We start from the raw sequence: 16,696 nt of genomic DNA, 5'->3' as shown, positions 1-16,696 counted from the left end.
CTCGACGCGCTATCAGGAAAGGCTGGTATTGGATATATAATGGCGCGCACCAAAAGTATTGTTTCCGCTAGTAAGTATGACAAGCTGATCAAAAGACGATAGACTTTATTTTCGTTGCCCCTTACAGCGGCCCCCGAAGATCTCGAAGCTCAATAGTTCAACGCCTACAGCGCCTAGCAAGACTGGCAATATAGGTTAAGCGGCCGCCTATTAGATCTGACATATGGCTAAAAGATAGGTAATAGTGCCTACAAGCTCCAAAAATCTCCTTTTATAGTAAGCAGCATTTATCATTTGAAGTAGAGTAAATAGTACTTTTGATGCGCGCCCTCGTACCGCCAGCACAATCAAATGTAAAAGGATGGACATATTCACCGAGAGAACTGGTGGGCTGAACATGACCATTTCTTCCTTCGCCTGATGGTAGTTGCCGTGTAAAGATGAACTTAGCAAAGTTGTTCCGCGATCGTGGAAGGAGGACCTGTTGTTCAGAATGCCTTTCAAGCAGAGGTATGTATTGTCAGTCCTTCCTCGATTCTCCCTATCTGTAGAACGCTCGATGAACAAGCCCTTGGAGTGTGATCTTATGGAGGTCCACGATTCTAGTTGACATAGTTTTGCATATCTCACTAGGCATACATTTTCTATCGCTTGATCTTGCCCTGGTACTATTGCAGGATTCTGCGAAAAAGCACAGCCATGGACATCAGACGCCGCCTTCGCTCCTCGTCCGCAGCTCTTGAGACAAATGGCGAGAGATACACTCCCAGTTTCCATCGGACCTATCTTCCGGCCACAGCACTGACCTCTTCCTCCACCCTGGGCGCAACATCCGACTATGTCGACATAGCCAGGCAGTTTTGGGACGGCCTCGAACAAACTCCGACTGCCACTATTAAACCGCCAAACTTGCGAGAAAATTGGTCTCTTCGAAGGTTTTGGGATGAGTATGTGGCAGTGGAGATGGATTTTGGCTACAATGTTCGTGAGCACATCACGAATGAGGAAACATTCATCAGTTGGTTCGACTTTGGATTTGGCATGGCAGGCTTTGGTATGGTCGTGCTGCAATTTGGCATTCTGGACGGTCGGCTCCTCGGCTCGACGAACGCTGCGCAGGTAGCGAAAGCAATGGCGTGCACTAGCTTTGTTATTGCCATCCTCAGTGTGGTCGTTGGTGCATATCGCTTTTTTCGCCAGCAAGACGCACTCTTCCATGGGCAGGTCTGTCTCGGGGGCCTGTCCATGTTCTCTTTTGTGCTCTTATTCAGTGTGGTATTGGTGGTCAGCGCTGTCATCAATTGGATAGGCATGATTTAACCGTCGACTTTGAAGATGAATTCATGTATCTTCGTCCGAGCCGGGAAACCCCGTAAAATCCCAAACAGCTTCTACTCGTTACATCCTTCTTTGTCACATCTCAATATCCCCAAATCGAGATGCCCACTCGTGATGTTCAGATTCCATGTGGATCCTTTCCGAGCTCATCAGAATAGCTGTTCAGGGATGCGGCTGAAGTCGCGGTGCAGGGAGTCGGTCTTGGTCAGAAAAGTTGGCACGAATCGCGTCGACCACTCCAGGTAAGATGTCTTCGGACGGAAGACTGGCACGTACAAGTTCGCGCTTCAGTGCCGTCCAGCCAGCAGCTTGATTTTCCTGGCCTTGAGAATGGTGGTGCGGAAGGAGTTCTCCAAAGAAGACTTCCTCCTTTCTGACACCCCCCATGTTCAGAATCCCGATACCCATGCCCTGTTCATGCGCTCTCTTGACCAGCCTCCAGGCCGAATAGGTCGCAAGAGAACTGCCCACGACCAAGATCTTGGCCGCAGAATCGATGGCTTCCTCTGCCGCGGTCTTCACCTCGGCCGGGATAGACTCACCAAACATGATCACATTGGGTTTGAGCACGCCAACGCCGCTGTGTGCCGCTGATACCGAGGGTGGTGGTATCCAAGCACCGTCCGCATCAACATCCACATGCCCCTTGTTCCCATCTTGCAAAATTGGCGGTCGCTTCAGACAGTGCGGACAAGCAGGGTATCGAAAGGTGTTGTACGGAGCACCAGGGACATCGGCGTCACCGTCAGGGTTTGTCCGGAACCCGAGCCTCCTTCTTTCAATGGGATTCTCAGTGTCCAATGCCCCGGAAGCCAGAAGCTCTTGCAAGAACTCGGCCCAGGCGGGATTCAACTCGGCCAATCTCTTCTGGAAATCATCGCGATCAATGAGCCTCTTACAACTCAGACAGACTAGAGCTCTGAGAAACCCGTGCAGTTCCACCGTCTTCAGATGCGGATGCGCAAGATTATGGAACGAATCAACATTCTGAGTAACCACCCGGTCGACCAGCCCTAGTTTTCCGAGGTCTCGAATGGCATAGTGCCCGGCATTGGGTTTCGAGCGGTGAAGACCCCTCCAGCCCAGGAATGAGCGGGCCCAGTATCGCTTCCGGGATTCGTGACTCGAGACGAATTCGTGGTAGTAGATCGGTCGGTAGGTCTTGTTCTGGGTGTAGGTACCATTGACACCGCGATAGTCGGCCAGGCCTGAGGCGACGCTTATGCCCGCTCCTGTAAGCAGGACTGTCTTTTTTCTGTCCCAGTGCGCATCTTGGCCCGAGGATGCAGGTGGCGCTGGAGAGGTCAGAAAGTGAGCGAGGGCGGTGATGGCACCTTGTCTAGTGGCGGCCGAAGGTGGGATAATCAGGGGTGGTGGCAGAGGCCCCGTGTACGGGATTCGTATAAGCGGTTTGGACATGCGAGGGACATGGCATAAGAGAAGAGCACGAGAGGATGGAATATTGTTTTGATTGTTTGTATTCCGGGTACGCAGAATCCAAAATTCTCCGAGCCCGATCTGGTCCGATCTCCAGACCACGGACTCCCTGCGCAATCCACGCCCCCCGCAGGCATCCCGCCCTAACTCAACAGATACCTCCAGGCCCATTCCGCAGGTAGAACATCATCTCCTCCAGACTTCCTCCTCGAAGACAGCCTTGACTCGAGAAGGTTTCATCTCGCTCACATCAACGAGGTACTTGGAAGTTGCTTCAAGCACGCCAATTCCCTTGTCCTGTGGCACTCCAAGGCGTGATCTCGATCAAGCTCACACTCCAAGGCCTCTTATCCCACCCATCACTCAAAGCTTAATGAACTGGTCCTGCGATCTGTGCCTCTTCTTGTCTTGCTCGTCCGTCGATCGTCGTCTGGCCAAGAAGCGGCAGCCTTTAAAGCGCCCAAGGGTTGTCCACTTTGCATACTTGTACCATCGCTCAGACCAAGATGTTCGTTGCAGCCACCGACATCATCGAGATTCTAGTATCAACAGCCTGGTCACCAGGCGTGCCATGCTCCCTCCCTCTAGAAGTTTCGGAGAAGTGAACCATCCATCCAGCACGTCTCTTGCCCCCATCATCCAACGCACGCTATTCCTCATAGATATTCCCGACCGCAGATCTTGTATTCAACCCAGGAGCAGCACAACTGTCGAGTCGGCTCCTTGCCAATGATGCTGGTCTAGAATGCTTCTCGCGCCAGTGCAAGGCACCCTGAGGCACACTGACACCATCCCTGATCTCGACCCGCCCCCAGGTTTCAATGCCGTTGGTTCGAGCTGACTAGTTTCCTCAGTGGTGCCCGCGTGCCCAGCGTTGACGCAAGATGAAATCATAGCCAGATGCACGTTATCGACCTGTTTTCCAATGTCGATCCTCGAATACCATCTCCCAAGATGCGAAAGGGAGAATAACTTTTAACAGCATGGGTTTACGGCCTGGCTGACGTGAAACAGGTTTGTTTAAGCACTTTTCGCACTTCTTCTTCGTCGTCTTGTCTTCAACTTTTTGTTGGTCAATGAAGTCGGCGCATTCTGCCCTCTGAGCGTCTCCTGCCCAAGTATACCGTCTCCCTCTGATCTGCTATCCGATTTGTGTTACGCTGTCACTCGACCAAGATGTCAGTCTCCGATCAATCCACTATAGCCATGGAGGGACAAAGCGAGAAGGAGAACCATCAGATCCAACCCCCAGGACCAACAGAAAGACAGATGGGAGTTTCCGGCCCTGAACTAGCTGGAGAGAATCTCGAGGGAGGCCATCCCAAGCGTGCGGACGGCAAGATTGAACTCACGGAAGAAGACTGTTACGACAAACTGGGCTACTGTTTCCCAGCGTGGAAGAAATGGATGATATTGGTTATTATCCTCCTCATCCAGACCTCGATGAACCTCAATGCCAGTATCTACGCCAATGGGGTTGACGGCCTCGCAGAGAAATACACCATCTCCAAGCAAAAGGCACGGGTCGGCCAGATGATCTTCCTGATATGCTATGCCTTTGGCTGCGAGTTGTGGGCTCCCTGGTCGGAGGAACTAGGCCGATGGCCAACGCAGCAGCTCTCGCTGTTCCTCGTCAACATCTGGCAATTGCCCGCGGCCCTCGCACCTAACTTCGGGTCGATTGTTGTCGCTCGAGCACTCGCTGGACTCTCCACAGCAGGCGGCTCGGTCACATTGGGAGTCATCGCGGATCTATACCAACCCGAAGACTCTGGCTTCCAGTATGCGGTAGCTTTCGTCGTCCTGTCATCGGTGGGCGGTGCTCCCGTCGGCGCTGTGATTGGCGGCTTCGTGGGCCAGTATCTTTCTTTGCCCTGGATCTTTTGGATGCAACTGTGCATCGGCGGCGCCGTGCAAATCATCCACTTTTTCCTCGTCCCCGAAACCCGCGCAACCATCCTCTTGGACCGCGAGGCTAAAAGACGGCGCAAGAATGGCGAAACAAACATCTACGGCCCGGATGAATTGAAGAAGCCACGATTCCCCATGAAGGAATTCGCACGCATCTGGATGAGACCTTTCCAGATGTTTGTCATGGAACCGATTGTACTCTGCCTCAGCTTGCTCAGCGGATTCAGTGATGCTTTGTTGTTTACTTTTCTGGAAGCCTTCACTCCTGTATTTAAGCAATGGGGCTTCAAGCCATACCAGGTTGGACTGGCTTTTATCTCGTAAGTCTCCTTCTCATGCCCCGTTAGAACAGCAAAAGGGTCTCAATGCTTCTGTAGGAGAGAATGTACTGACCGAGAATGAACCAGGTCACTCATCGGATACGTGCTTGCATACCTGACATATCTCCCTGTTATTCGACATCATAACAAGATCCGAGCTGATGACCCCAACAAGTTGTCTCCGGAATCCCGTCTGTGGTGGCTACTTTTCTGTAAGTCTCACTACATTCCTCAACTTTGCACCTCCCTGCTTTCTGCCACTCCTTTCGATATATATCGCCCATTTTACTAACGTGATTACCTTTCACTCCTTACAGTGGCGCCTCTGGAGACGATTGGGCTCTTCGGTTTCGCATGGACGTCTCTCGGCCCTGATTATGGTATCCCGTGGATTGCCCCCTTGATTTTTACCGTCCTCATAGCCATGGCGAACTATGGAATATACAAGGTATGGCTTGCTCCACGCTTAACATGGATGTGTTCAAAAGAGAAAACTGACACCACGGCAGAGCTCAATCGACTACATGATTGCCGCCTACGAGCCTTACGCCGCTTCTGCGACTGGGGGAAACGATCTGGCGAGAGACTTTCTCGCGGGCGTCGCCGCCTTGTACAGCACACCATGTAAGTCATGCTTTTTGCGTTTTGCCTTTGCTCCCACCCTCCATCTTCCTCTCCTCTCCTCTCCTTATTCTCCATTACCATCACGATCATGTTTTAACTGATCCATCCCTTCTTCACGCAAAAGTCTATGAAAACATCTCCAAAAAATACACCCTGGAGTACCCCTCGACCATCCTGGCCTGCCTGTCCGTCGTGGTCATCATCCCCATCTACGTCTTCTACTGGAAGGGCGAGTGGTTCCGCGACCGCAGCAAGTTCGCCAAGGAGCTTAATCTGGGCCGACAGGGCGCCGTCGAGAGGCGTCGGAGCACAATGTACATGGGCAAGGGTTCCCAAGGCATCGGAGGCGAGAAGGCGCGACATGTCGAACAAGTCTGATTTCTTTTTCTCTGTTGAAAACAACGAATGTTTTGCTATGCCTCTGCCACGTAACGCCCATGTCTTCTGGGCAAATATACCATTTGATTTGTACGACTAAGCACGAGTTGACGACGAGGGTTTGGAATTCCCATTTTGATGAGAAAGAAGAGACAACATATACCCAGACGGTACGAAAAGAGGTTTCTTCCGGACGGACCGGACAAGCGAAGTTAGGAGAGCGAATGAACAGAACAAGAAGGGAAGTCTTGTTGAAACATTTCTCGGATTTGGATTTGGTCTTGGACTTGGATAGGGACAAGGGGCAAGAGGATCTTTCAAGATGTCGTGTCATGTCATTTTATGTCATACCTATATCCTGTAGGTACCTACCTAGAATCTATGTATTTCTAGGCACCTACTAACTAGGTAGGTAGGTAGGCAGGTAGTAATCACTTTTTTTTGTGGCCCCCTTTTTTCGTTCTTCGTTTTCTGTTTTTCGTTCATGTATGGACAAGGCCTCTTTTTGAGCATCACGGTGGTGTCCGTCCGTCCTTCATGTTCATATTCATGTTCACATCCGTATTCACGTTCAAGCTCAAGCTCACGAGTAAAGTAGCGCATGTACAAACAAGGTCTCTATGCGTCCAACCATTCATTCATTCATATCTTGGTGTCCAGTGTCCAGTATCCTGATATCTGATTCCTGTCAACTCATTGTTTCTTCCGGGGTTGCTACACCTTTGGCAGCAACACTCTCTTGCCATTGCCCTGGCCGTTCCCGCTCGGGGTGCCGTTGTTCCCACCTGCAGTCGCCGCGGCGGCCGCTGCAGCGGCGTTGCGGCTCGCGATCGTCTGGTTCACAAACGTCATGGGGATCTTGCCCTGTTGGCCGATGACTTGCATGGTTGGGCCGCCGGAGTTGCCGACGCCACCAACGCCAGCGTTTGCGCCTGCGCTGACACTCGGGGGTGCCACGGCGCCGGTCACGGCGGCGGTGTTGACGCTCGGTCCAGAAGTGAGGGGGCTGGCTGGATGGGGGTTGTATTGCGGCGGCGGCGGTGGTGGTGCAGGACCCGTGCCAGGAGTAGGTTGGTGTTGGTATGGCTGCTGCGGAGGCTGGAAGATGAATTGCTGTGGTCCACTCGGCATTGGAGAGCCGAGTGAGTTGTGGCGCGGGATGGCATGTTGCTGATGAACACTTGGGCGAGGGGTGTGCCGGAAGACATTGATGCTGGTGGACGAGCGATGCGGAGGCGCGGGTTTTGGCGGTGCAGGGGCAATTGGTTGACCAGGCCCGCTTGAAATTAAGCGTGGCGGGAGGAATGAAGCTGGGCCGACTGGGGGCGTAGGCGCTGCTGATAGAGGACTTGGAGGAGGTGGTGGTAACGACTGCGATGGCGGAGGCGGGGGAGTGGCAACATGGACGACACCTGGGCCATTGTTCGGAGGCGCAAATTTTGATCGACGGCCACGACTCCTCGAGTCTGGACGAATGACATGATATGATGGCTGGGGAGGCGCTGGCGCTGACGCTGGTTGTGGCGGCGGCGGCGGTGGTATCGAAGTTGGTCCCTGGCCAGGAAGTGGAGAGAAGTCCAAAGCCTGTCTTGGGAAGACATCTCCCCGGGCAAGAGGCATGTAGATGTACTGACGTTCAGGATGCTGTTGTGCAACCCAGTCCGAGACATCTGCCAGGGCCGACAACGCATACGAACTGCTCTCACCCATGTTCAGAGGTCGTGGGATGAGGTAGCCTTTGATATTCTCGAGTTCCTTGATTGCCTCTGCAGAGAGAGCGTCCATTGTCTGTGATTTCTTCCGAAGCTGCCCGATGCGCCATTCATTGTTTCGCTGTTCCATTTGCTTCAACAAGGGGCCAATAACATCCTCGTTGAGCACTTGTTGGCGGGCTTGTTCGTCGTACGACTCCAGCTGTTGCTTGAACGGCTTTTCGTCCATGATTTTGCTGGACGAATACCCCCGGGGTTGGGCATTCGGTTCGGGGAGCTCGTGATAATGCGGGAAGTAATCTATATCGGAGCCAGATTCGGTATGGGTGTCGTCGTGAGCGGTGCGATATGCCCGTTCGAAGAGTATGATGTCCCCTTCTGCCCCAGCAAGGTGTTCTTTGCGGGCTTCGGTGACGCGGTTCTATTATTTCATGTCAGTTTGTGTGTAAGAAATGGACTCCCCATGTGGTATTACCTTGAATTGCGCTTCAATTACTTCCTTCTCCTGTTGCATGCGCTGCTTTTCATGCTCGACCTGGAGATCAAACCGTGATTGGACCAGGCCCTGCACGTCCCTCAAGGTAGACTCAAGATCTTCCACCACGCCGTCATACTCGGGGACATGTCTGTGCGCCTTTGCCTTTCTGGCGATTTTGGAAATGTCTCGTCCAGAGAGCTGGTCAAGGATGTCGACTTGCTGGTTGCCCACAATGCTAAAGAACCGTTTCAGTTCCTGCTGCCTCTGCTTGATCATGGCGATTTCGGCTTTTTCCTCTGGTGTCAGCGGCCGTCTTCGATTTGGTGGTTCGGGGCTTTCTCCACCACCGCGACCTGCTCTGCCTCTGGATTTGCCTTTGCCACGTCCACCACCATTTGCATGAGCGCCCCCGCGACCGCCTCGGCCGCCACCTCGGGCCGGCTTCCTGGGAGAGCGGGACTCGGGAGTGTCGCCATTCTCTGCTGCGGTACGGTAGCGAGTGGTTGCATCATTCGCGTAGTACGTCGGTTTCCGTGCATTGAAACCTGGCCAGAACTGCTTATCTTTGTACTCTTGAAAGCTCAGATCCGCATCCTTGGCCGCCGTTGTCTCCTTGGGAGATCGCGAGGTGCGCACAGGTTTCGACGGCGTCTCGGGATCTTTTGGGCATGCGTTTGAAGCATTCCCTGAAGAGACGCTCTCTCGACTTGGCTGGTTAGGAGGTGACGTGCTGTGTGTGCCGTTACGGCCAGCATCATCATCGCCCAATGCGTCTGATCCTGCTATACGCGAGCTTCGTCTTAACGACCTGGCAGAATGCTGCGGGTTGGCTGACGGTGAGGGTTGCGGAGGGGTACTGTCGATGTTTGTAACAACTGTAGCACTATCCAAGGCTGGCGTTTGAGATGTTTGCTTTCGTGGCATGACAGTATCCGACAGCGACGCCGGTGTGGAAACCCGTCGTGCAGGTCGCTTAGTCTTTGATAGATTGTCGGCGTCATCTGAGCTCGAATCGGCCAACTTTCGTTTTCGAGATGGTGTTTGCTTTGGCGGACTGGACGGTGGTGTTGTTAGGGATGACGATGATGATAGCGATGCTGGCGATGGCTGTTCTGTACAAGCTTTGGTTGGCTCCGGGGTAGTTTTTGCTTTGCGACTTCTGGTCTGCATATGGAAGCTAACCGACGGCCGACGGCTGCTTGATTTGGTAGCCATTCTATTGGAGATGGAAGTCAGTTTTATTATTCAAGTAGCTCCGGGAGAGCAAGTTTGCTAGGTACCAAGATACAAGGCAAAACCAGGATGAAGGGCGATACAAATACGGGGGGGGGGGTTCATCACAATGCCAATCGGACGACATTGCGGGTCAGACAACCGGGAAAAGCACGCAGCAGCTAGAGAAGGATTATGGGGAAGTAGAAACTCACTCGCTGCAGTCCTCGACAGAGAATCGCGTGGGTGTCACTGTCTGTGAGGAAGTTTTGGCAATTGAAGAGCAGAACTGCTTTTCAGCTGCTGTCGCAAGATGAGGTGACGGTCGGCGATGTCTTGGCCGCGAGTGTAGCTGTTGCTGTCTCGACGACGGCACTCGGTCTGAGTGGCGGGAGAGGATGTGGAGGAGATGTTGCAAGCAGAGTTGAGAGGCTTTTGTCGAAAATTGAAATTGAGAAGAAGCAGTGGCGGCGATGGAAGGGAGAAGCTGGAAGCATTCGGGGAGTGAGGTATTAGTGGCCTCAGACAGGGATGAAGTAAACCGAGACAAAGGCGGAAGGGCAACAATGGCATCGTGGCCCAACAATTGGCCAGAGGGGGCCAAATCAAACTCCATGGTATTCAGTCGGCCAGTGAATGAATGGGGAGTGGTTTGAATAGGGAGAGTGAAGAAAATTGAATAGGTTGGGCTATTGTTCTTTTTCTCGTGAGCCTGACACAGCGACCAGAGTTTGGCAGATGGAAGTGAGAAGCATTTTGCAAGTCTTCAAAGGTGCAGCCAGGGCGCTAGCCACGGTGAGACTAAAGTATTGCACTAGTATATTTGGGGTTAGTCCAACTAGCCTCCCATTCCCGGCAAGCCAGTGGCCAAAAAGAGGCATCAGATGTCTGACAGGATTGATTTTCCACCCGAACTCGCCGACTAGCCAACTACTGGGGAGAAAACACAGCGTCAGACAGCACCACTTTATTCTCTGCCCCCAAACACACCTATTACTCTTCGGTGCCCATGGCTCCTCCGGTTCGTGCCGCCGAATTCCGCCTCCCAAATGTCTTTTTCCCGTTCGCTTCTGGTGCCTCCAATAATGACATCAAATCAGCGGCCACCAAGAGCCACAAGAGCCGTAAGTGCGGTACATGTAAGTGCTATATCAGTCAATTCATTTTCAAATGGTACTGTTAACCCTACTGGTCATCAATCCTGCAAACCAACAATCAAGACAGCCGCCAACTCCGCGCTAGAAAAGGACCACCGGCCGTTATCGTATTCGGAACAACAAACATCACAAAGAAAATGAATCTCAAGTGCCAAGCCATGTCTCAAACCATGACCGGACTCAATTGACCGCCCGTCGACATTTCACATCGGGAACGATCCCTCTTGACGCTTTTCCGCTTCCCGTAGTCCACCAAACTGGTCCGTGACCCCGCCGATAGTACAAATCCCGGCAGGATTGGTGGCAGGTCTTCTTCGCTGTCCACAATTGATGGACCGGGGCTACCAAGTGACGGAGTGCCCATCGTAGGGCTATCTGGCACAGACCCCTCCTCGCTCTCTGTCTCGAAGTCGTCCCTGGTTTTTGACGCCGTTTTCGCATACTCTAGTGTTAAGTGAGAATTGCTTCGCAGACGGGCGAGCGCACCAGGTGTGATGGTAGTGTTGGCCATGGGCGAGGCGGTGACCATGGTGCCGCCGAAAGCAATCGGATGTGGCCCAGGGCTGCTTTGGCGGAACAACGGGTGAATCATTTCTTCCTGCAAGGGAGAATCAAACTGGCCAATTTTAGGTGGCTGTGGTGCTTGCTTGCTTGCATTTGACGAAGCAGGTTGAGAGGTAGGCCGGGAGAAATTGATCGGGCTGGATGGAGGTGATGATTTCGGCTGTCGTGGTGACGAGCTCCAGCCAAAGGCAGTAGCAGTGTCCGAGGTTGCGGCATGCGGCGGCGAGCTCGAGGTAGGAGAGTGTCTTGACGGGAGAAATGGTCCATCCAGCACGTTGGCAGGCGATTCAGGCCGACTGCCCGGTATCGTCTCCAGAGCTCCGTGAGCGACCGGCGGAGATGAATGAATGACCACGCGCAGCTCGTGGTGTACAGATGACGTGTCCCAGCTATCAAAGGCACTGTCGATAGACATGGCCTCGCCAGCTGGGAACGGCGAACCTTCGAGCGACGATGGACTGGAATATCGTGTCCGTTTCGTCTTGGACGATCCAGTTCCCACCTTCGTAGACAACGATCTGCGTGCCGAAGACTCTCCTCTTGAGACAGGGGTGCGTGGCGGTGAATTCAAAGTCAAGTCCTGCGAGCCGAATGATCGATTGGTCTGCTGAGTGCCCGGCCTCTTCTCAGTAGCGGCCGATGGTGCTCTGATGCCGAATTCCAGGTTCAATCTGCTGACCCTTGCTGTTGTCAAGACATTCTTGGTCCAGAGTCCGAGAAGAATATAGAGGACTGTTTGTAACAGAGCAGAACAACCCCACATAGCGAACCATATCCCAAGCCACGTAGTGAGAGACGTGTTCAATATCTCTGTCGGAAGATCACTTCGGACAACAACCAGCCATACCAATGCAACTCCGGAGACGACGATACTGACCGCCGCCGAAACCACTCCACTGTAAAAGAGTCGCCACGAACTTGATCTCGAGCTCTGCGCCTGGGTCCAGAGCTTCTTGGTGAACAGCGTGCCAAAGTAAGCCAGGACGGCGAGGTTGATCAGGCTCAGCAGGAAGGCGACATAAATCAGATCTCGAAGGCCTGACAGTGCCGGAACATTGGTGATGTTGGTTGCGAAAATGATGTGTAGCACGCTGCTTGCGGTGCCAAAGATCCCCCCCAGGCCCGCGACCGCCGATATCCTGGTCCGTCCTTCCATCTGATGGTGTTACGCGAGGTTGCGTGCAAAGCAACCTTACCCCGTCAACTGTGATATGGGCCTTTGCAATATAATTTAATGATGTCCGGAATTCGCTGAATGCAAGATGAGGCTGACATTCAGATCGCCAGAGTAAACAAAGGCACGAATAGCTGTGATTGTCAAGAAAGATGAGATGAAGACGCGTTTTCAGCTGGCAAGGAAGAATATGGAGAGCAGAGCAACTGATGAGCTGAGGTTGTTGTCCTCTAGTCTAGCAGACAAAGTCCGGGGGCCCGGGTTCAATTGGGATATTCCTTGCTCACGTCGAGGCTCTTTCCCACTCTATCGTTGGTGGAATCAATGTAAATGGCTAGACAAGCCTGAAGAGGGGTTCAAGTCGACACACATGCTCTCGAAAAGACCAATGAAGGCGGGGCAGATGGAAGAGTTGGTGGAGAATCCGAAATTACCACATGCAGTTTTTCATGTGGGCTTGAGTAACGACATGTAAACAACAGAGCATCACAATAAGCTGAAGCAAAAAGACAAAAAACCGGAGAATGCTTCTTCAACAGCCATCACAGAAACAGAGTCCATACCAGCGAACCAGCGACACACGCTGAACCGGTGTACTCGTACTCGGTACTTTTTTTTTTCTTCATGCACGCGTCTTAGCGTCTCACCAACCAAGGATATCAACTAGCTGCAAGCCTTGTGCCGGGGGAAGGCTTTTGGCGTGTCATCTTCGTGAAAAGTCTGGGGGGTATCTGGTTTGCGCCGACAAGGGTATCTTCGGAGAATGCAACCGCAGGGAACTATTCGCATAAGAGGGGCGGAAGTTGCGGCAATTGCGAGCGACGGCACCAAAGGATTGGTTCCTGGCGCGCAGAAGCGAGTAAAACCACAAAGCCGCAAGGGCCGGGGACGCCAGGTTTCGCCTGTTGTTGGTGGTGGGCGGATGTTTGTTGTGGTCGTTGGTGGCGGCCATGCAATCTCGTTATCAAACCTTAAATGCAGGTTGGGTAAGAGGGCATGGACGGCTAATTTGCCTGCCCCTCCTCCCGCTTCAATTTTTCACCATAAACAAAACAAGACGCAGTGAGACGGGCGGAAAATCATCCTGGGGCAGTTGCAGATCCTTACCAGCCGGAGCTCGCCATACGCAACATAGAGAAGCGTGGCTGTGGCGGCGACAAGGAAACGCCTGGTGCAGAGGCTGAACACCTGTTTGTTTGGAAATTGGTGTAAGAGAGCTGTGTGCTCCACCAACAAGCCACGACGGCCAATCGACCTAGGTGACGATTGGCTCCAGCCAGAGAGATTGTCGTTGGTCAGCTCGAATCGGAGACGATGCCCGCCAATTCTTTGTCACAAACGACGCTGAACAGTCTGAACAAGCGCAAGGTTGAAGGGCGATGAGGAAAACGTCGATTCCCGCGTCGCACAGAGACTCTTGGCGCCACCACGGACTGTGATTGGACAGCCTCACCCGATTGGCGAATGTCTCAAAAGGGACGCATCCGATATTGACACATTAGAACCCGTTGAAGCGTTGACCACTCATTCGTCTTCAATCTCTTTCCGGATCGCCTCTGGTTGTTAAATTTCTCAGGCTATTGAAGCCCTCTTGGGCACCCAACGCAGATCTCAACACGAGTGCTCCGGACTTCTGGCTTCAATTTCAGTACCTCGTACCCAGATGACCTGCGTTCCCTGTCCGCCTATCATCCCTCTGGGCTGTCGCTTCATAAAGCCCTGTACCGCAAACAGGGATCTTGCTCCGAGTCTTTCTATTTTCCTGAGACATGCATGTGTGTCTCACAGGGACTTTGGACCCGTGTGAGAACATTCCTCCAGCGCCGACGCTAGAACTACGAGTAACGCCATCCCATACCAATTTACCAAATCAGGATCGTATCCCCAATCCTATCTTGTTGCGGCAACCTCTTGCTCCATTTGCCACGACTCCTCTCTCAGCTCATTGAAGCGGCTGGACTCGTCTGTGTACATGGCCTCGACGCTCTCTTCAATATCCTTCACGGCGTGTTCAAGGCTGCCCAGCAGCCGCTCAATTTCGCCCCGTTGTCCGCAGACTGCTTCCCTCATGACTGCATTCTCTTGCTGCGACTTTTGTAATCTCGTGTTCAGTTCCTCGGTGGCTTGTTGCAGGTAAGGTGTGAGGTGGGCAGAGTACAATTCGTCTGCGGATAAAGTGTGCAATCTATTTTTTATTTTTCATGGTCAGTTGTGCCATACCGGACAGAATCGCCTGTTGCGGCTCGCTCGCTCACGCTCTCTCTGGCATCTCGCCTTCCACGGCGCGATGTTTCTTCCTCCTCGCCTCATCGACCATGTCATCCCACTGGTTCAAACCCGCAATGACCTGTCTCTCCTCCAGAATCTTTTCAAAGTCGCGCATGCACTCTTCCTCCAGGCGCGTGTTCAACTGTCGCCAGACCCCCTCGAGCGCCGTCGGACAGTGTTTCGCGGGCGTCGGGAAACACGAGCTAAAGTTCGCGTACGAGTTGGCCTTGAGGGACGAGGCCAGCGCGCCGGCGAACACCTTTTGTAGTGCCGCCGCGCGAGGTCCCGGTGCGCTTGCGACAGGTGCTTCTGGTGCGGGCGAGGGTGAGGCCGAGGCTCGCAGAGCCATATTTGGTGAGGTGGGACTTTTCGCCTGTATGTCGTTCTTTGGCGATATATCTGATTTCTATTCAAAATTATACAACCGCCATTGTCTTGTATCTCAGAGTGGAGAAATCAAACATCAAAGTCGCCGTCAAAGTGAAAGGCAATTGAGTCGCGCCAACTCGGCCGAAGAGTAAACATGCCAAGACCAATTCAACATCATTCCACCCGCCTCACTGCACACCCGCACGCCGCGGCCGCCAGACTGCGCTGATGGTTATGCACGAGGTATTCGGTACATGTGAACCTCTCAATGATCTCATTCATAGTACTTCCATTGACTCCTGTCGTTCACATCCCTCGTGTTCAATCTTGGGTCCCGTTATCCTCCAAAAATAGGTATCACATGTCCTTCGTGTCAAATGTCGCCTTGAGCGGGCCTTCACTGCCCATCTCCCTCCAGGCCCCTCATTATATCCACCGTCTGAGCGATCGCCCTCGCCAACTCCGTCCCTTTTTCCCAGATATCATTATGTTGGCCCTTCAATTCAATGACTGTGCAATTAATCGCCGACTCACTACCAGCAAAGACCTTCTGCATTGCCTCGACCTGCTTCCAATCCACCCACCCATCGTCCTTTGAGTGTGCAATGACCAAAACCCTCTTCTTTGTCCCAGCAGCTGCCCAGCCATCCACATAGTCCTTTGCATTATACCTCGCAGGGCTGGCAAGCACATCATCCGCCTCATTTGGGATGGCATTCCTTGTCAATCCGATATAGTCCGAAAACGACTCATGGATGAGCGGGTAATCATAGATGCCCGAAACACCGAGTACTGCCATGGGTGGTTCAATCTTGGGCAGCTCAGATGAGTCTCCTTTGGAGAACGATCGGTGTGCCGCAATAGTGCTCAGCATGGCCATTGTGGCGCCCACACTGTGTCCCACAAGCAAATAGCGCTCCCCGAAGCCATATTTGTTTTGTAGATGTGCGATGGCGGTGAGTACGTCGTGGATATGATCCGGCCATTTGGCATTCCGCAGCTCGTACGCTGGTGTTTTGTTTGGGTCCTGAGGCGCCTTGTCCTGGTGGGGTGAGAGACGGTAGTTCAATGACGCATATCCCGCAATGTAAGGCGCAACCGCTGGCACATGCTCGTCATGTTTGAGAGGATTATGGAGGTGGCGGTGACCATTTCCCTTCCCGGACACTAGATAATCGAGTGCTGGGTAGAAGGATGACGATGTGACCGTAGGATCACGAAAGTAGCCGCCATGGACAAACACGACCCAGAACTTCTTCCCACTGGCACCGGCAAGGTGTGACTGATCGAGCTCGGGGATATACAACTCGTAAGATTGAAGGATGTTGTCCAGGGCATACTGGTGCCGTTTCATGTCGCGTTGGATCTTCTCCGACAGGTGCGGCGGTGCGCGCTCGTCCTGTCCGCTGGATCTTGGGGGTGTAGTCCCAGCTGCCGTATGGGATGGGAAGCTGTGTGCGGCTGAGCTTGGATGTGCAGAGCGGGATTGATGGTGCGAGGTGTGCTGCTCCTTGTAATATGACGGGCTGTGTTGCTTGGCCCGTTGCTGAGGTTCCCTGGTCTTGGGGGACAAATATGCTGCACCTGAATACTTCTGCTGTGAAGCCTCGAGGGCTAATGGCGCTTCCTTAGCAAATTTGGTTCTTGAGGGGCAGAGGAGCTGACTGCGTGGCGGAAAGGGGAGTTAACAATACACAAAGTGCAGGCAGCTTACCTTGATCTTGCAGGTAGCGGATGACTTTCTTCATTTTGTA

The 16,696-nt window shown here is 53.0% G+C and overlaps 7 protein-coding genes across 7 annotated transcripts; 2 read left to right on the top strand and 5 right to left on the bottom strand.

The window, feature by feature from the left end:
* Window positions 1-699: 699 nt before the first annotated feature.
* Window positions 700-1,320, top strand: Z517_02779 (uncharacterized protein; the record flags this gene model as incomplete). Its single annotated transcript, XM_013431888.1, has 1 exon — window positions 700-1,320. The coding sequence occupies one exon, from the start codon at window positions 700-702 to the stop codon at window positions 1,318-1,320; it is 621 nt and encodes a 206-aa protein (XP_013287342.1).
* A 180-nt stretch (window positions 1,321-1,500) lies between these two features.
* On the bottom strand, window positions 1,501-2,757 carry Z517_02778 (uncharacterized protein; the record flags this gene model as incomplete). Its single annotated transcript, XM_013431887.1, has 1 exon — window positions 1,501-2,757. One exon carries the CDS (start codon window positions 2,755-2,757, stop codon window positions 1,501-1,503), a length of 1,257 nt encoding a protein of 418 aa, XP_013287341.1.
* A 1,194-nt stretch (window positions 2,758-3,951) lies between these two features.
* On the top strand, window positions 3,952-6,008 carry Z517_02777 (uncharacterized protein; the record flags this gene model as incomplete). The annotated part of the gene is made up of 5 exons (XM_013431886.1): window positions 3,952-5,006; window positions 5,094-5,218; window positions 5,324-5,454; window positions 5,516-5,630; window positions 5,755-6,008. 5 exons carry the CDS (start codon window positions 3,952-3,954, stop codon window positions 6,006-6,008), a joined length of 1,680 nt encoding a protein of 559 aa, XP_013287340.1.
* A 714-nt stretch (window positions 6,009-6,722) lies between these two features.
* Z517_02776 (uncharacterized protein) lies at window positions 6,723-9,413 on the bottom strand (the record flags this gene model as incomplete). Its single annotated transcript, XM_013431885.1, has 2 exons — window positions 6,723-8,141; window positions 8,196-9,413. The coding sequence occupies 2 exons, from the start codon at window positions 9,411-9,413 to the stop codon at window positions 6,723-6,725; spliced, it is 2,637 nt and encodes an 878-aa protein (XP_013287339.1).
* Window positions 9,414-10,730: 1,317 nt separating this feature from the next.
* On the bottom strand, window positions 10,731-12,287 carry Z517_02775 (uncharacterized protein; the record flags this gene model as incomplete). Its single annotated transcript, XM_013431884.1, has 1 exon — window positions 10,731-12,287. The coding sequence occupies one exon, from the start codon at window positions 12,285-12,287 to the stop codon at window positions 10,731-10,733; it is 1,557 nt and encodes a 518-aa protein (XP_013287338.1).
* Window positions 12,288-14,195: 1,908 nt separating this feature from the next.
* Window positions 14,196-14,922, bottom strand: Z517_02774 (uncharacterized protein; the record flags this gene model as incomplete). The annotated part of the gene is made up of 2 exons (XM_013431883.1): window positions 14,196-14,490; window positions 14,561-14,922. The coding sequence occupies 2 exons, from the start codon at window positions 14,920-14,922 to the stop codon at window positions 14,196-14,198; spliced, it is 657 nt and encodes a 218-aa protein (XP_013287337.1).
* A 417-nt stretch (window positions 14,923-15,339) lies between these two features.
* Window positions 15,340-16,690, bottom strand: Z517_02773 (uncharacterized protein; the record flags this gene model as incomplete). The annotated part of the gene is made up of 2 exons (XM_013431882.1): window positions 15,340-16,556; window positions 16,657-16,690. The coding sequence occupies 2 exons, from the start codon at window positions 16,688-16,690 to the stop codon at window positions 15,340-15,342; spliced, it is 1,251 nt and encodes a 416-aa protein (XP_013287336.1).
* Window positions 16,691-16,696: the final 6 nt, after the last annotated feature.

The sequence above is a fragment of the Fonsecaea pedrosoi genome (assembly GCF_000835455.1).
Source record: "Fonsecaea pedrosoi CBS 271.37 unplaced genomic scaffold supercont1.2, whole genome shotgun sequence".
Classification (NCBI taxonomy): Eukaryota; Fungi; Ascomycota; class Eurotiomycetes; order Chaetothyriales; family Herpotrichiellaceae; genus Fonsecaea; species Fonsecaea pedrosoi.
The sequence above is the reverse complement of the archived record's forward strand: the minus strand, read 5'-3'. Positions and strand labels throughout refer to the sequence as shown.